The 18,078-nt window shown below is 41.1% G+C and overlaps 1 protein-coding gene across 4 annotated transcripts in view; it reads right to left on the bottom strand.

The window, feature by feature from the left end:
- Window positions 1–17,960, bottom strand: part of slka (STE20-like kinase a) — a 184,721-nt gene extending 166,761 nt beyond the window's left edge. For all 4 annotated transcript variants that reach the window (XM_087998814.1, XM_087998811.1, XM_087998812.1 and 1 more), the window contains exon 1: window positions 17,182–17,960. In XM_087998814.1, coding sequence (XP_087854940.1) covers window positions 17,182–17,331 — 150 coding nt within the window. In that variant the 5' untranslated portion in view covers window positions 17,332–17,960. The remainder of the gene's footprint in view (window positions 1–17,181) is intronic.
- Window positions 17,961–18,078: the final 118 nt, after the last annotated feature.

Below are 18,078 nucleotides of genomic sequence, written 5' to 3'. Positions count from 1 at the left end.
ATCATTAGCTTATTACTGCTCACTGATTTCCATTAACTTCCGAGTAGTAAATGTTTGTTGATACATTACCAAGTCAAAAATCACATGACACCAGGTTATAGTCCAACAGGTTTATTTGAAACCGCAAGCTATCAGAACCCCCGCTCCTTCCTCAGGCAGCTAGTGAGAGAGAATACATTGGACACAGAATTTATAGTAAAAGATCAAAGGATCATACAACTTATGCAAATGTATTGAACAAACCTAGATGGCTATTAAGTCTTTAATCAGTTAGAATGGAGCGCAGGTTTCAATTGATTAATGTATTAAATCCCTGCCCCAAGATAGCTTTAGGTTTTAGCAGAACAAAGGTGACATTTTAGGTGCAAGGCCATGTTTCAAGTCTGTTTGTATCTCATCCTGCACCTTGAAGTTGCCAAAGTTCCTTGCAGCAATAATGAACTCCTGATTGGGCTACAACCCACTGCTGTGATTTTTGACTTTGTCCACCTCAGTCCAACACCAGCACATCTTCAATACATTATGACTAATCCCATGAGTTCTAACCTGTGTAATAGCCAAAATCCAAATATACCGCATGTTTTGATTTTCCCCTTGCTGTAGAGTCTATTGTAGAATAGAAAAGCAAAATATAGTCTGCTTCTACACTGTAGTGATTTTATGAACAGAAGCTTTGTTGAAGAAGTAGGTTTTAAGCAGCAATTTGAATTAAGGAAGTAAAATGAGGTGGTGCAGGGAGGCACTCAAAGCACAGGCAAATAAATGGTGGTACATTTTGGTGGAGGGAATCAGGGAGTTACATTACTTGGAAGGTGCAAATCTGGAAGCTAAAAGAATGTTATAATCCCAGCTGATGTCACCACCAGACATGTCAAACCCCAGAATGAAGTCTGGCTTGATACATGAAACTCTAGTTTTTATAATTTGACATGGATATCTTTCACTGAAACATAAGCACATAAGCCTGTGGGATTTGGTTTTGACAACAAAATTTAAGTTTATTACACAAAAGGAAAAAATGTAAAACAAACCAACCTACCTAAATATAACACAATTTGGAAGATATCAAAACACACAGCAAACCAAAACCCCATTTACTCACCAACACCACTTTACGGTTACACACACAAAAAAAAGAAATTTACCCTTTCATATCAAATCTATAGGTTTGACTTAACTGCTTCTCAGTTCCATTCCTGTGAGTGGCGAAGTCTTTTCTATTAAATGCTCACACAATTGAGATCTTAAGACTTTCTCAGCTCACTAATGCAAATTTCAAACAAAACATTCTATGAAAAGCAATACCAACTTTGGAGGGCTGCTCTTTGAACATTACTCCAACAGAAAATAGCAACCATCTTCACTCCTACCTGCACAGTGTCTGCAGTTCAATTGGGCCTCCTACCTACAGTTCTGGCAGCAACCATAACAAAGCTCTAGAACTGCCAAGACTGTTGAAGCTGCTGAAGTCCCTTGCAGCCAAAAAGAACTCCACGTGGGATAAACTAGCGCAGAGCAGAACTTCTGTTCCTCTGGGGCCAGTGCCAAAATTGGGAGAGCTTGTGTTGCAGACTAGTCAGGCAAGTGGCTGCCACTGTCATGATTCCACGAGTATGATTATGTCCCAACCACCAGCACCACCATCCCTGGATATGCCAAGTCCCCCTATCAGGTTAGACCATGGTATACAGTCAGAAGATAGTTTTCTTGGGAATTCTCAAAATGAATAGGAAAGGTTTGGAGGGATATGGGCCAGTAGAAGGCAGTGGGACTAGTTTAATTTGGAATTATGTTTGGCATGGACTGGTTGGACCAAAGGGTCTGTTTGCATGCTGTATGACTCTAGTTCTGTGAGTTTCACAAACTGCAGACTAAGGCACCTTAGTTTCTTAACTGTGCTGAACAATTTTCTTTTTCTAGTAAAGTCTATATTTGCTTCTGACTTGAGTCAGGTTTCCTTCAAACTGCACCAATAACCTTCGAAAAATGTTAAGAACATGCTCACCCTAGATTCTGCTACAGCTAATGGTTCTTTTTTCTCTCCAGTTGTAAAGCCTCACAGTATAAACAAACTTCCACCAACACTCAAGGAGTCCTTGCAGTCACCAACACCTTGTCAGTGTGATTTAAATTTAGGCTCTGGAGTGACTGACCTAATTACCTTTTAAACCCTTTCACAAAAAATAATCAACACATTTTAAAAAAAATCACACACCTTTCATTAAAAAGTACAAATATACTAAAATTTTGCAAGATCATAATAAAGCACACTAAAAACTTTATTTCGAGAGAATTGAAAAGTTGGCAAGTTGTACTAAGACAAGTATTGTTTGATCATGCTTAGGGAAAGAGTTCCATTCAGTTCCAGCTACCATACCATTGAAATAATAAAGGCAATAGAGAAGGTACAAAGATGATTTACAAAGACAATACTAGGTATGAGTGGATATGTATTCTCGTCATTATACGGGTAAAGAGGTTACTTCCAAATTCCCTATTGGACTTCTTGGTGACTTTCTTATGTTAAATGGCTTCTATACAAAAGGAACCATTCTTTGTTTATCCATCTCATCAAAGCCTTACACTATTTTGAAGACCTCTATCAGGTCTTCCTTTTTTTTTTAAAAAGGAAAGAGACCCAGTCTATCAGATATGATTCTGTGATTGTTCTATTAGTAATGCCCAGTCTTGAGTGTGTTAATAGTTACAGTAAGAACCAAATTAAGCAACCATAATACAGCTCATTAACATTTGCAAGCAATAAGATACATTCATATTCAGACCCCAAAAGCAACATTTTCAAGCCTTGAGCTTTTCTCTAATTACCTGGGACACTGGAGAACCCGTATTCCCCCTTTTTGACACAGAAAGTTTCTGGCAATCAGAGTTAATTTGCCAACCAATCAGACACCTTTACAACTGTAGTATAAATGATTATGACTGTCTAAAATTTGACATTCTTCTGTTTGTCTTGATAAATACAAGTTCTTGTTTCAGCAATATTTTTAGGTTTTATAAATAGAGCACAGAATAAAACAAGGAAGTTACAGTGATCTCCTACAAAGAGCTGAATGTTCTCCTCCTGTTCTGTAAGAATTCTACAATCCTTTAAACACATGTAGAACATGTCCAAAATTCAAATCCTGGTTTGTGTTAATGCCAGAGAACAGCTGGGGAAATATCAGTAATTCCCGCACTCTCAGGACAAGGAAGAACAGGAGATAAGGCTTCTGTTGCTGTACTCTGGATTACTGGACTAGTGACATTACCACCATCCCATTATCATCCCCATATAATTACCTTCTTCTCTTTTTAAAAGTTGGAAGATTCTGCCTTCACCATAGTTGTTGGTTAAACAGTCCACATCCCAACAGTCCACACAAAACAGCCTACAAAACTCTTTCTTTTGGTTATGATCTTATACCTATGTCCTTTATTTATAAATTCATTTTGTGAAAATAATTTGTAACCATTGATCTAATTAAACCTTACAAATCTGCTCCAAGCTCTCTTATCGTCAATGGAAAGAGCCCTGGATTCTCCAAACAAAGCTTCTCATTCAAAATGTCAAATTAGTAAAATCTCTCTTGCGCCCTCTCCACTCAATTGAGAATCTGAAAACTAAGTGCAATATTCTAGTCTATCCAATAAAAGAGTATTACACTTGAAACTTAAATGCATAGATGTGGCCAAATTTAGAATTTTTCTAGCACTTCCTATTTTTAATTTCAGATCTCCAGCATCTGAAATATTTTGCCTTTATCACAGTTTTGACTGCAACTAGAATATTATGAATTAAGACATGCTAAATCAATGCCTAGTTATAAAATTAGTATATTTCATGTTTTTATAGAGACTTAACAAGTTAACTTCATTTTTATACAAAACATTTGAAAATATCTCAGCATCTTTCAAGTTTTCTGGTTTAACAGATATTTCCACTACTGATCTTTTTTTCCCCCAAAACAACTGCAGCTGAACACCATTTTGCTCAATATCCTAACTGGTCACTAATCCTTGTGAAGTTGCCTAACATTCTATTCACAGAGAACCATCATATCAATGTCTCTGTTGGCTCCAAATTATGATACTACATCCAAATAACCTGAAAGCAGATCAACATATAAAGTATACAGATAGCAGATGCTTCTTGAAAATCCAAACATAATATTCTCTAAATTGCCATTATAAATAGATGCTTCAAGAATTTTTAATTTGTACGTCATGACTTATCTTCTAACAATCCATGCTGGCTGACTTTATTTAAACAATTCAAACCCAGTACTATTGCCTTTATCCATTACCAATTTTAAGAGGCTGATTGGAATGGGAAGAAAATTGGAATGAGATTAATAAGTATTGCAAGTACAAAATTCTTGGAATGGCCCTCACTCCGATACCTCTCTATTTCCTTCGCATGAGAAGTTAAAAATAGCTTCAAACATCAGTTTCCTGTTCACAGTTTGCAATATATCACAAGGAACTCACTTGAATTCCTCAATGTACTTGTCAGCTGCTTTTTTAAAAGTTCTTAATCAATCTATTCAGCGCCTTTATGACTCACCTCTATGACAAGTGGGATTTGAACAATACCTCCTGGTCTATAGTTAGGAACACAATCAGTATGCCACAAGACCTCCCCACCCACTACACGTGAACTGTTTATCTTCTGTTTAACAGAGATTCAACAATTAACAGATCGAAAACAGCTTTATTTGTAGTCTTCAGTCAGGTTTATAACTTTTACAACAAGGAATCTGGTTATTGCCTGAAATAAGAATCAAATTAATTTATAAAGCATATTACATTCAGCATTGAAAGTCATTTGTTCTTTATATATAATCAAACGTCTTTCAAATATATTTTTAGTTTTCTCTGTTCTAATGAAAAGATTCCTGTATTGTCCAGGCAGATCAGATAACAAGAAATGGAAGCAGATGGCCACGTGGCCCATTAAGTTTGTCAGACTATTTGATGGGTGAAGTTGATCGTGACCTAATCTCAATTTTCCTGCCTGTTCATCACCTTTAAATCCCTTGATGATCAAAAATCTGCCTAACCTCAATCCAAATACATTCAATGACCAGCCTCTGATGCTTGTTGTGGAAAAGACTGCCAAAGACAAACGAATCCGAGAAATTCCCCCATATCGCAATTTTAAATGCTTGACTCAAATTTGTATGTCTTCACTTCGATTCTAGTTTCTCCCACACGGTGAAACATATTCTCTCAGCAACTATCCTGTCAAACACTCTCAGAATCTATGTTTTAATTACTCCAAACCTTAAAGTCAGATTACACCAGGTCAAACTTAGGCAAGGAAACCTCCTGATTACCAATTTCCCATGCTCACCCAATTGAGCACAATTTGGGAGAAAAACCAAGGGTGGCATATCCAATGTACTTGACATGATCCTTACCCATCTGCCTGCTAAGGCGAACCTGTCCAAAACAATACCATTATGTGATCACTGCACAGTCCTTGCGGAGACCACTGAAAACACCCTTCCTCATGTTGTGTGTCACAATCAGCATGCTAAATGGGCTAGACTTTGAACAGATCTAACAATTCAAACCTGGACATCCATGGGGAGCAGCAGAGTGCACTCCAACACAATCTGCAGCCAGCATACTCCCAACTCGACAATTTCCATCAGCAGATCAGTCCTGGTCAATCGAAGTTTGCAGGAGAGTTTGCCAGGAGCAGCACTGGACATTCCTACCAAAGAGGTGTCAACCCAATTAAGCTACAGAACATGATTACTTGCACCTCAAATAACAAGTGATTGATGGGGCTAAATGGCTTCATAACAAATGGATTAGATTTTAGCTCATGCAAACCGGCCACACCCAGTTGTGAGCGATGGAGGACAATTAAACAATTCAATGGTCAAGCTCATTGCACAATGGGGGAGTCCAGCATATTAGTGCAAAAGACTACACTAAAGCATTTGCCACAACCTTCATGCAGAAGTGCTGATTGGATGATCCATCTCGGCTGCTTCCAGAGTATTCCAGCATCAAAAATGATAGTCTTCAGCCAATTCCATGCACTTTTCATGCCATCAAGAAACTACTACAGGATACTGCAAAGGCTATGGGCCCTAACAACATTTAGCTAACAGTACTGAAGATGTCTGCTCTAGAAATTTTCCAATCTGCTAGCCAAGCTGTTCACAATACTAACATCAATGCAATAATGTTGAAAATTGCCTAGGTATGTCCTGTACACAAAATGTGGAGATGCCAATGTTGGACTGAGGTGAACAAACTCAGAAATCACACAATACCAGGTTATAGTCCAAGATGTTTATTTGAAATCACAAGCATTCGGAGCGTAGCCCCTTCATCAGGTGAAAGCTTGCAATTTCAAATAAACCTATTGGACTATAACCTGGTGTTATGTAATTTCTGACTCTTGTACACAGAAAGCAAGATGAATCAAACCTGGCCTATTAGCAGGAGAAATTGAGGACTGCAGATGCTGGAGATCAGAGTTGAAAAGTGTGGTTCTGGAAAAGCACAGATCAGGCAGGATCTAAGGAGCAGGAGGATCAACATTTCGGGCATAAGGCTTTCATCAGGAATGGCCTATTAGCGCCTCACCAAACAAATCTTCATCAGTGATATGATGGAAGGCATCATCAACAGTGCTATCATGCAGCACTTACTTAGCATTAACCTCAAAAGCAATTGACTCTCAGTTTAGATTCCACCAGGCCACTCACCTCCGGACCTCATTATAGCCTTAGTTCCAACATGAACAGAAAGGATGAATTCTAAAGGTGAGGTGAGAGTGATGGCCCTGGACATCAATAATGCATTTGACTGGGTATGGCATCACAGAGCTCTTGCAAAACTAGAGTCAATAGGAATCAGGGGGAGAACTCTCCTCTGGTTGAAGTCAAATCTGGGAAATAAAGAGGATGATTGTGGCTGTTGGAGGTCAGTCATCTCAGCTCCAAGAGATCTTCAGGGTACTGTGCTAGGACCAACCATCTTCAACTAGTTCATTAATGACATTCCCTCTAATCATAAGGTCAAAAGTGGGGATAGTCACGGATGATTGCACAATTTTCACCACCATTTGTTATTCCCCAGATTCTGAAGCAGTCCATGTTCAAATGCAGCAAGACTTAAATAATATCCAGATTTGAACTGATAAATAGCAAATAAAATTCATGTCACCCAAGTACCAGGCAATGCCCATCTCAGATAGGACAGAATCTAGCAATTGCCCCCAAAGATTCAATGCAATAACCATCACTGAATTGGCACCACATCCACATGCATTCACTCTGGCTGACAATGACACTCATTAGCAGCAAAAGTATCTCCTACAAGATGCCTTACAGAAATTCACCAGGGCTCCTCAAGCAGCACATTTCAAATGCATGGGAACACAACCACCTTTAAGTTTCCGTCCAAGCAATTTACTGTCCTGACTTGGATCACCATGTCTTCTGCATTGCTTGGTCAAAATCCTTAAACTCCCTAGTCATGTCGTGGGTGCATTTACAACAAACAGACTGATGTCAGCTCACGACCATATCCGAAAGAGCAACCAGATGGATAGTAAATGCAGTCAGCAGTTAGCAGGCCTCCGGAGTGAATTTTTTTTTTAAAAATCACATCATATTCTTCTAAATTCGAAATGTTCAGTTTCATATGACAAACGCTATCTCAGAAATCAGTCTGATGAACATTTTCTGAACTGTTTCCAATGCAAGTATATGCCTACTTTTGGTAACCAAAATTGTATACAGTATTCCAGGTCTGATCTCAACAATGCCCTGTACAACTGTAGAAAGATTTCCTTGTTTTTATATTTCTTCTCTTCGCAATAAAATCAAACATTCTATTTGTCTTCCTAATCACTTGCTGCATCTTCATGCTGATAATTGTGATTCATGTACAGGACACCCAGATTCCTCTGTATTGAACATTGTGCAATATTACACCATTTATATTGTGTCCAGCTTTTCCTATTTCTTGAGAAAAGTGGAACCCTTCACATTTTCATACATTACACGCCACCTATCACTTTTTTGCTTGTTCTATCGATATCCCATTAGCGTATATGTTTAAGAATCATTTAAGTTTGGACTTCAAACTTCTGAATTAGTGTCAAATGAGTTTCTCTTTGCATGTGAAAGGTTTAATAATTTAGTTTACATATTGCTACAGCTATGTCCATTTCTTTTAAAAGTTCGCTTTCAGAACTAATGGGTTTGCGCATACATTCGTGGGTTTCAAGACCGAGCAAGGTAAACAAATGCATATCAAGGTTTCTGTTACATATTTCTAGAATGTCTTTTTAAGCTCAAGGAAATACCTCTACACTGAGGAAAGGTTTTTTTGGGGGATTTTTGGTTTGGGACAGTTCTGTAGAAGTCCTTGGGAAGACAGATGCATAAAATACTGCTCATCAGAAACGGAATAGATCGAAAAATAGTCTAATGAGTTTAGTAGTAATCCAAACCCTGAAGTGCTTACATGAAGGTGTGAACTTTTGAACTCTGGTACATAAAAATTCCAAAATGGAATCAGATTTTCAAGACTAGGAGTTGCAGTCACAGTTAAATTAATCTTATTGACGTGTTAAAGAAAGGGATTCTTTGCTGGTTTGAGCACTATATAATGAGTTCTTTTGTGTACATAAAGAGGTATTTTGGGGATTTGTAAAAGGAATATTCTGGATTATGTTTTACAATGCTTCAATATCCCTATACTTGTGTTATATAAATATTATGTTTATTCCATTTCATCTTAATTTCTTTTGTGAAATGAAGTTCTATTTTGTTAAAACCAAATCTGCAACATTGCATGCTTATGTTTCAGCAAGAGACCATTTTGTTAAAAACCAAAACAAACGATGATCTTTCAAGCTCGGTCTCATTTGGGATCTGATGGTCTGGTAATAAGAATAGCTCCACACGTGTGCGCGTACGTGTATGTATGCGTGTGCGTGTGGGGGGGGGGGGGGATGGTTAATGAAGAAAGGAGCTCAGTGCAGTATGCAGTAGCCATCACTAAGAGAAGGTGCTGGGGAAGCAAAAGCTAAAAGATCTAAAGATGTCAAAATCATCTGGACTGGATTAATTATTTCCCAGAGTTCTGAAAGAGGTAGCTGGAGACATTGTGGAGGATCCCAGAGCCTGGAAATTGGCTCATGTAACATCTATGTTTAAGAAGAGAGGGAGGCAGAAGACAACAAACAATAGACTTGGTCACTGGTAAGATTTCAAAGTCCATTTTTTAGCATGAGTTTGTGAGTACTTTGAAGTGTATGATGAAACAGGGTTGCATCAACATGGCCTCATCATGGGGAGGTAATGAGTAAATTAGACAAAGTATAGCCAGTGGACGTGATCTATTTGGGTTTTCAGAAGGCCTTTGACAAGATGCCTCACAGTCAGCTGCTAAGTAAGATAACAGCCCATGGCGTTAAGGACAAGGTACCGACATGAATAAAGATTGGCTGACTGACCGAAGGCAGACTGTGGATAAAGTGGGCTTTTTTTCCTAAGATGGCAGCTAGTACTAGTGGAGTTCTGCAGGGGTCAGTACTGGGACCATAACTATTCCTGTTAATGATGTGAACGAAAGAACTACCAGCATTGTTGCTACGTTTGCAGATGACATAAAGATAGGTGGAGCGACAGGTAGCGTTAAAGGAGCAGGGAAACTGTCAGAAGGACTTGGACAGGCTAGAAGAGTGGATAAACAAGTTGCAGATAGAATACAATGTGGGAAACCATGTGTTTATGCACTTTGGTAAGAAGAATAGAGACGTATGCTATTTTCTATACGGGAAGGCTTCAGAAATCTGAAACACAGAGGGACTTAGGCATCTTAGTTCAGGATTCTCTTAAGGTTAACATGCACATTCACTTGGCAATTAGGAAGGCAAATGCAATGTTAGCATTCAGTGTGAGAAGGTTAGAATACAAGACTACTGCTGAAGCTGTACAAGAATCTGGTCAGACTGCATCTGGCCCCATGTTTAAGGATGCTGTAGCCTTTGGAGAGATTTATAAGAATGATGCTGAGGGTGTGGGGCTTATCATATGAGAAGTGGTTGAGGACTGTGGGTCTGTACTAGATAGAGTTTTTAAGGATGAGGAGCAATCTCATTGAAATTAGTGGAATACTGAGAGGCCTGGATAGAGTAAATATGGAGAAGATGTTTCCACTAGGAGGAGTAACCTGGACCCAAGGGCACAACTCAGAGTGAAGGCATGGCCCTTTAGAACTGAGATGAGGAGAAATCTCTTCAGCCAGACGGAGGTGAATTTGTGGAAATCATAGCCTCTTCAGCCTTCTGTGGCAAAGTCGTTGAATGTCTTTAAGATAATAGATAGGTTCTTGATTAGTAAGTGGATCAAAGGATATAGGGAGAAGGCAAAAGCATATAGGGAGAAAGCAGAAGAATGGGATTGACAAAACGTATCAACCATGGTTGAATAACAAAGCAAACTTGATGGGCTAAATGGTTTAATTATGCTCCTCTATCTTATGAGACCATAGTACTTTGCTGACTCTGTCCCCTTCACAATTTGCTTCCCTACCTATCTTAGCATCATCAGCAAATTTGGATACAATATAGTTTGTCCCTTTATTCAAGTCATTAACATAGATTGCAAATAGTTGAGGTCACAGCACTGATCCCTGTGGCTCACACTATTTAGCTCATCAACCCAAAATGTTTCATTTAACCAGACTTTGTTTCCTGTTCATTGGCTAATCCTTCATCCACGCTAATATATAAACCCTAACATTACAAGCACTATCTTGTGCAGTAAGTAACTTTTTACATGGCAACTTATTGAATACTTTTTGGATTTCCAAATACATGTTTACTGGTTCCTCTTTATCAGTCTAATTTGTTACATCCTCAAAAGAATTCTAATACACATTTTCATAAAACTACTTTCACTGCCTTGTTGTACAATGATTTTCCAAATAGCCCAATATTGCTTTCTCAACAATATTTCAAGCAATTTCCCAATGAGTGATATTAGACTAACTAGCCTACCACTTCCAGCTTTCAGTCCATCTCCTTGCTTGAATAGTGATGTTATTTTTCTGGAAGTGGTGGAGGTTGGTACAATTACAACATTTAAAAAACATCTGGATGGATACATGAATAGAAAAGCAAATGCAGGCAAATGGGACTAGCTCAGGTGGGGATGTCCGGTCGGCACAAATGAGTTGGACTGAAGGGTCTATTTCTGTGCAATGCGACTGAGTTATCAAGAAGTTTGGAAGATTAAAGGAAGTAGCTGGATTGGACATAAAGACCCGGTGGCCATCAGATCCAGGCTTGTAAACATAATTTTCCTAGTAGAATTTTTCCTCTAACAATAGACGTTATGTTAAGTACATTTATTTGCATCTTGACTTTCACACATCCTTGCAACACTTTGAGTGTTCTATGAAGATATCTGAAACACTTCTTCGAAATCTCTGCCATTTCTTTTATTCTCTGTTGTTAATTCCCCAGTCTCATCTTCTAAGGAACTAACTACCTCTTATCTTCAATACTCATAAAAAAGCTTTTTACTGTCTGTTATTACATTTCTTGCTATTTTTCTCTCTCACTCCGACTTTATTCATTTTTTGTTATCCTTCACTACTTTCTAAAGAGGTCCTAGTCTTTTCACCCACCACTAATCTTTCTACATCTTTTCTTTCAATTTAATAACAACTTTAATTTCTTTAGTTAGCTATTGATGTTGCATCCTTCACCCTGCATTGTTTTTTCAGTGGAATACATTTTTGTTGAGTTATGATTAAATGATTTACTTCTTTCCTTTTCTTTAATTTCCAGGCAAAGAGATTCTACAATGTGATCTTCTGAACAAAATTCATTGCTCAGTACTCTATTGCTCTTATCCATTCAAACAAAGTCTTCCTTTTCATTTATCTTATAGAATCTCTACATTGTAGAAACAGGACCTTCGACCCAGTAAGTCCACATCATCTCTCCAAAGAACATCTCACCCAGCCTCACTCCCCTACCTTATCCCTGTAACCCATGGCTAATCCACATATCTACACAGCCCTGGACACTTTGTTGGCTACGTAGAACAGTCCATCTTCCATAGTTACACCGGCACCACTCCCCACCGCTTCCTCCGCTACATTGATGACTGCATTGGCACCACCTCGTGCTCCCGCGAGGAGGTTGAGCAATTCATCAACTTCACCAACACATTCCACCCTGACCTTAAATTTACCTCGACCATCTCTGACACATCCCTCCCCTTCCTGGACCTCTCCATCTCCATTAATGATGACCAACTTGACACTGACATTTTTTACAAACCCACTGACTCCCACAGCTACCTGGATTACACCTCTTCCCACCCTACCTCCTGCAAAAATGCCATCCCGTATTCCCAATTCCTCCGCCTCTGCCGTATCTGCTCCCAGGAGGACCAGTTCCACCACAGAACACACCAGATGGCCTCCTTCCTTCGAAACCACAATTCCCCTTCCCACGTGGTTAAAGCTGCCCTCCAACGCATCTCGTCCACATCCCGCACCTCCGCCCTCAGACCCCACCCCTCCAATCATAACAAGGACAGAACGCCTCTGGTGCTTACCTTCCACCCTACCAATCTTCACATAAACCAAATCATCCGCTGACATTTCTGCCACCTCCAAAACGGACCCCACCACCAGGGATATATTTCCCTCCCCATCCCTTTCCGCCTTCCGCAAAGACCACTCCCTCAGTGACTACCTGGCCAGGTCCACGTTCCCCCTACAACGCACCCTCCCATCCTGGCACTTTCCCCTGCCACCACAGGAATTGCAAAACCTGCGCCCACACCTCCTCCATCACCTCCATCCAAGGCCCTAAAGGAGCATTCCACATCCAAAGTTTTACCTGCACGTCCACCAATATCATTTATTGTATCCATTGCTCCCGATACGGTATCCTCTACATTGGGGAGACTGGTCGCCTCCTAGCAGAGCGCTTTAGGGAACATCTCTGGGACACCCACACCAATCAACCACACCGCCCTGTGGCCCAACATTTCAACTCCCCCTCCCACTCTGCCGAGGACATGGAGGTCCTGGGCCTCCTTCACCGCCGCTCCCTCACCACCCGACATCTGCAGGAAGAGCGCCTCATCTTCTGCCTCGGAATACTTCAACCCCAGGGCATCAATGTGGACTTCAATAGTTTCCTCATTTCCCCTTCCCCCACCTCACCCCAGTTTCAAACTTCCAGCTCAGCACTGTCCCCATGACTTGTCCTACCTGCCTATCTTCTTTTCCACCTATCCACTCCACCCTCCTCCCTGACCTATCACCTTCATCCCCTCCCCCACTCACCTATTGTACTCTATGCTACTTTCTCCCCACCCCCACCCTCCTCTCATTTATCTCTCCACCCTTCAGGCACTCTGCCTGTATTCCTGATGAAGGGCTTTTGCCCAAAATGTCGATTTTACTGCTCCTCCGATGCTACCTGAACTGCTGTGCTCTTCCAGCACCACTAATCCAGAATCTGGTTTCCAGCATCTGCAGTCATTGTTTTTACCTATTATGGGCAATTTAGCATGGCCAATCCACCTAACCTGCATATCTTTGGACTGTGGGAGGAAACCAGAGCACCCAGAGGAAACCCACACAGACAAAGGGAGAAAATGCAAACTACACAGACAGACAATCGCCCGAGGCTAGTACTGAACTTGGGTCCCTGGTGCTGTGAGGCAGCAGTGCTAACCACTGAGCCACCATGCCATATTATTCTTGTATTCCAAAATATTCAATATACTTGTCCTAGTTGTGGATGCTTCTGCTTCCACATCCTGCAACCATATCTCTGTAATGGTCATATCAGACTCACGTATTTCTATTTGTGCAGTCAATCAATTCATCATACACTAAAAATATTCTGATTTAGAGATGCCGGTGTTGGACTGGGGTATAAAAAGTTAAAAATCACAACAGCAGGTTATAGTCCAACAGGTTTAATTGGAAGCACTAGCTTTCAGAGCACTGCTCCTTCATCAGGTGGTTGTGGAGTACACAGTTGTAAGACATAGAATTTATAGCAAAGGTTTACAAAACCTTTTTAAAAATTTACATTCTCAGGTTAACTTTAACAACTGGTATCAGCTCAGATAAAGTTAACCTGAGAATGTAACTTTTTAAAAACGTTTTGTGATTTATATATGAAAGAAGAGAAACTAATATGGTCATTCTAACAGGTGAGAGACTGAAAAATACCATGATTGTTTGTTAAATGTATAATTTCAGATACATCACACTGTAAACTTTTGCTATAAATTCGGTGTCTTACAATTGCGTACGCCACAACCACCTGAAGGAGCAGCGCTCCTAAAGCTAATGCTTCCAATTAAACTGTTGGACTATAACCTGGCGTTGCGTGATTTTTAACTAAATATTCTACGTACACTCAGATAAAGGCTCTGTGTTTCTGTCATTTTACCATTTACCTTTACTTTACTTCTTTGCTGTTATTCTATGCCAATTTATCTGTGGCTCAAGTCAATCCAGACATTAACACCATTGTTGTTTTTTTTCCCTTTAAGTTTAATTCCTAGGTGCTTGTACTTCATCTGCAGAATCTCATCCTCAGATCTATGTCTTCTTCCTTCTATCTATTCCTTTTTACTTCCCCTGCTTGAATTGCTCCCAGCTGCACAGTGCCATGGTCAGTTTACCCTTTCTCCCCACAGAACCTGGTCTCAGAGTCATAGAGATGCACAGCATGGAAACAGACCCTTCGTTCCAACCCATACATGCCAACCAGATATCCCAACTCAATAGAGTCCCACGGGCCAGGACCCGGCCCATATCCCTCCAAACCCTTCCTATTCATATACCCATCCAAATGCCTCTTAAATGGTGCAATTGTAGCAGCCTCCACCACATACTCTGGCAGCTCATTCCATACACGTACCACCCTCTGTGTGAAAACATTGCCCCTTAGGTCTCTTTTATATCTTTCCCCTCTCACCCTAAACCTATGTCCTCTAGTTCTGGACTCTCCAACCCCAGGGAAAAGACTTTGCCTATTTACCCTATCAATGCCCCTCATAATTTTGTAAACCTCTAAAGTCACCCCTCAGCCTCTGACACTCCAGGGAAAACAGCCCCAGCCTGTTCAGCCTCTCCCTCTCGCTCAAATCCTCCAACCCTGGCAACATCCTTGAAAGGGTTCAGAAAAGATTTACAAGTTTCACAACGACTTTCCGATAGGAAGGAGACCAGAACTGCACGCAATATTCCAACAGTGGCCTAACCAATGTCCTATACAGCCACAACATGACCTCCCAACTCCTGTACTCAATACTGTGACCAAGAAAAGCATACCAAATGCCTTCTTCACTATCCTATCTACCCGCGGCTCCACTTTCAAGGAGCTATGAACCTGCATTCCAAGGTCTCTTTGTTCAGCAACACTCCCGAGGACCTTAACATTAAATGTATAAGTCTTGGTAAGATTTGCTTTCCCAAGATGCAGCACCTCGCATTTATCTGAATTAAACACCATCTGCCACTTCTCAGCCCACTGGCCCATCTGGTCAAGATCCTGTTGTATTCTGAGGTAACCCTCTTCGCTGTCCACTACACCTCCAATTTTGGTGTCATCTGCAAGCTTACCAACTGTACCTCTTATGCTCACATCCAAATCATTTATGTAAATGACAAAAAATAGAGGACCCAGCACCGATCCTTGTCGCACTCCACTGGTCACAGGGCTCCAGTCTAAAAAAACAACTCTCCACCACCACCCTCTGTCTTCTACGTTTGAGCCAGCTCAGTATCCAAATGGCTAGTTCTCCCTGTAATCTGTGAGATCTAATCTTGCTAATCAGTCTCCCATGGGGAACCTTGTCGAATGCCTTACTGGAGTCAAGCTGCAAGAACCTTGAGCCTTCTGGACAATTGGAAGAGGTAAACATCCTCCAGCACTGAAGAAGGCCTCATGCCCAAAACGTCGATTCTCCTGCTCCCTGGATGCTGCCTGACCTGCTGCGCTCTTCCAGCAACACATTTTCAGCATCCTCCAGCACTACCTTGTACATCCAGATATTCGCCTCTTCTACAGTCTCAGCCTCCCTTCCCTGGCTTCAGACCAATTTTGAAGTACTTACCTAGTAGTTACCCCCGAAACAAGGTATCCAAGGAACTTTCCCCCCTTTCCATATAAAGCACTCAATTCCAGCTCAGCAATCTGGAGCCAAGGTTCCTCAAGCTGCAGATAGTTACTGGATATGTAGTGCTATAAATTACACTGGCATCCACCAACTACAGGTATAACATATCTTGGGTCCTACAATCTTGATTATGTTTCAATAATAAGATTTCAAATTTAGAAATATCACTCAAACTCTTGTCAGCAGTTATATCAAGCTGTTTAATCAGGTGAGCTATAACTTTAATACATCACCTGTAACCTTCGTGAGTGAAATTACTGACTGCATTTAGAATATTAAAAAATTAAATAATCACATGCTTGCTCATTTAAATAAAGCCTTAAATGCTTACCAGGTGCAGGGGCTAATCAAAAACGACTGCACCTCAACCACTTCAACATAGAATTCTCAGTTGCACCAAATTCCCAAGTTAGCACCCAGAGCCCAACCCACAGTGCTCTCACTTACATTTATAGTGACAATCTAATACAATCTCTCCTGCACCAAGTTTATCCCTAAGGGAAGAAAACTGATTTTTAAAGCCTGGACAACAGTTTTCATTGCTGAAAAATGTGTTGCTGGAAAAGGATTCCTGAAGAAGGGCTTATCCCCGAAACGTTGATTTTCCTGCTCCTTGAATGCTGCCTGACCTGCTGCGCTTTTCCAGCAACACATTTTTCAGCTCTGATTTCCAGCATCTGCAGTCCTCACTTTCTCCAACAGTTTTCATTGACAGGCAGGTAACATGCAGCGAACTCTACTAACCAACAGCATCCATAGTGCAACTATGCAACGTGCTGTTCCTTAAAAGCAATCACCATGCTACCACTTTAATTTATCTCAGCTGCTCTCTGACCTTTACAAATTTAAAAGTTTCCCGCTTTTCAAATCATCCTTTTTATCTAAGTTTCTCTGACAACAATTAAGACCTACAACTATTTATCATAAAGTACGACAATCTCCCTTCCAACAAGTTTAGCAGTTTTGTCCTCACCTTATAGACCTTGCCAAAAGCTCCATCTCCCAGCTCACCGATGATCTGCCAGACCTCTTCGGGGTTTACATCCTTTTTCACATGTTCAAACTGTTTTTTCTTCTTCTCCCCACCAATCTTGAAGATCTTCCGAAAGTTAAAGAAGGACATTTTCAGATCCTAACAGGCCTTCTATATTTCCAAATCTAAAATGTAAGTGGATCACTCCTAGTCCTCGGCATCACTCCAGAAGGCGCTGATCCTGTAGTTCACTCCAGAACATTCTCAATAAAATCCAGTGATCCAGATCCTGTGTTTGCGCTCCAGAACCTGCCAGACACTATGTGAACTCTCTTTTTACCCTGGATCACTTCAATTTTTGCACTTCACTCGGAATCACTCAGGTTTTACTGCTGATTGCCCCTGCTGTATCGTGGACTCTTTCAGTTGCAGGCTTTCCTCCAGAACACTCCAAGCCAGACTTTGATCCAATTCACTCCTGATAACCTTGCTCAGTCTGGTTCACTTCTTCTGCTCATCACTTCTTTAATCGCTCTCACCTCCGGCTTTCACTCCAGGTCCTCCAGGGATCTACCCAAATGCGGTACAGGTCAATTCCCAATGTTCGCCGCTTCTCCCGGCCCGGGCCGCGGGCTGCAGCTGGCCGCCGATACGAAGGGAAGGGACGGTTCTCGGTGATTTCCGGTGGGGGCCGCCGTTCACGGTCCCGGGAATCCGTCTCTCTGTCGCCACCCCGCTCGGTACGCGCACTGCCACCAGCCGTGCCCGTGACCCGAGCTCGCCACCACCGCCTCGCGCTCCGACCGTTACCGTCTCCAGAGTGACAGGGGGGTCGGCCAATCAGCGACAGGCAGCCGTGGAGGAGGCTGGCCCAAGTGGTCGGGTTGCGTCATTTTC

Source organism: Chiloscyllium plagiosum, unplaced genomic scaffold (genome assembly GCF_037043375.1).
Source record: "Chiloscyllium plagiosum isolate Xiang-an unplaced genomic scaffold, Cpla_swu_hap1 HiC_scaffold_22, whole genome shotgun sequence".
NCBI classification, from domain to species: Eukaryota; Metazoa; Chordata; class Chondrichthyes; order Orectolobiformes; family Hemiscylliidae; genus Chiloscyllium; species Chiloscyllium plagiosum.
The sequence above is the reverse complement of the archived record's forward strand: the minus strand, read 5'-3'. Positions and strand labels throughout refer to the sequence as shown.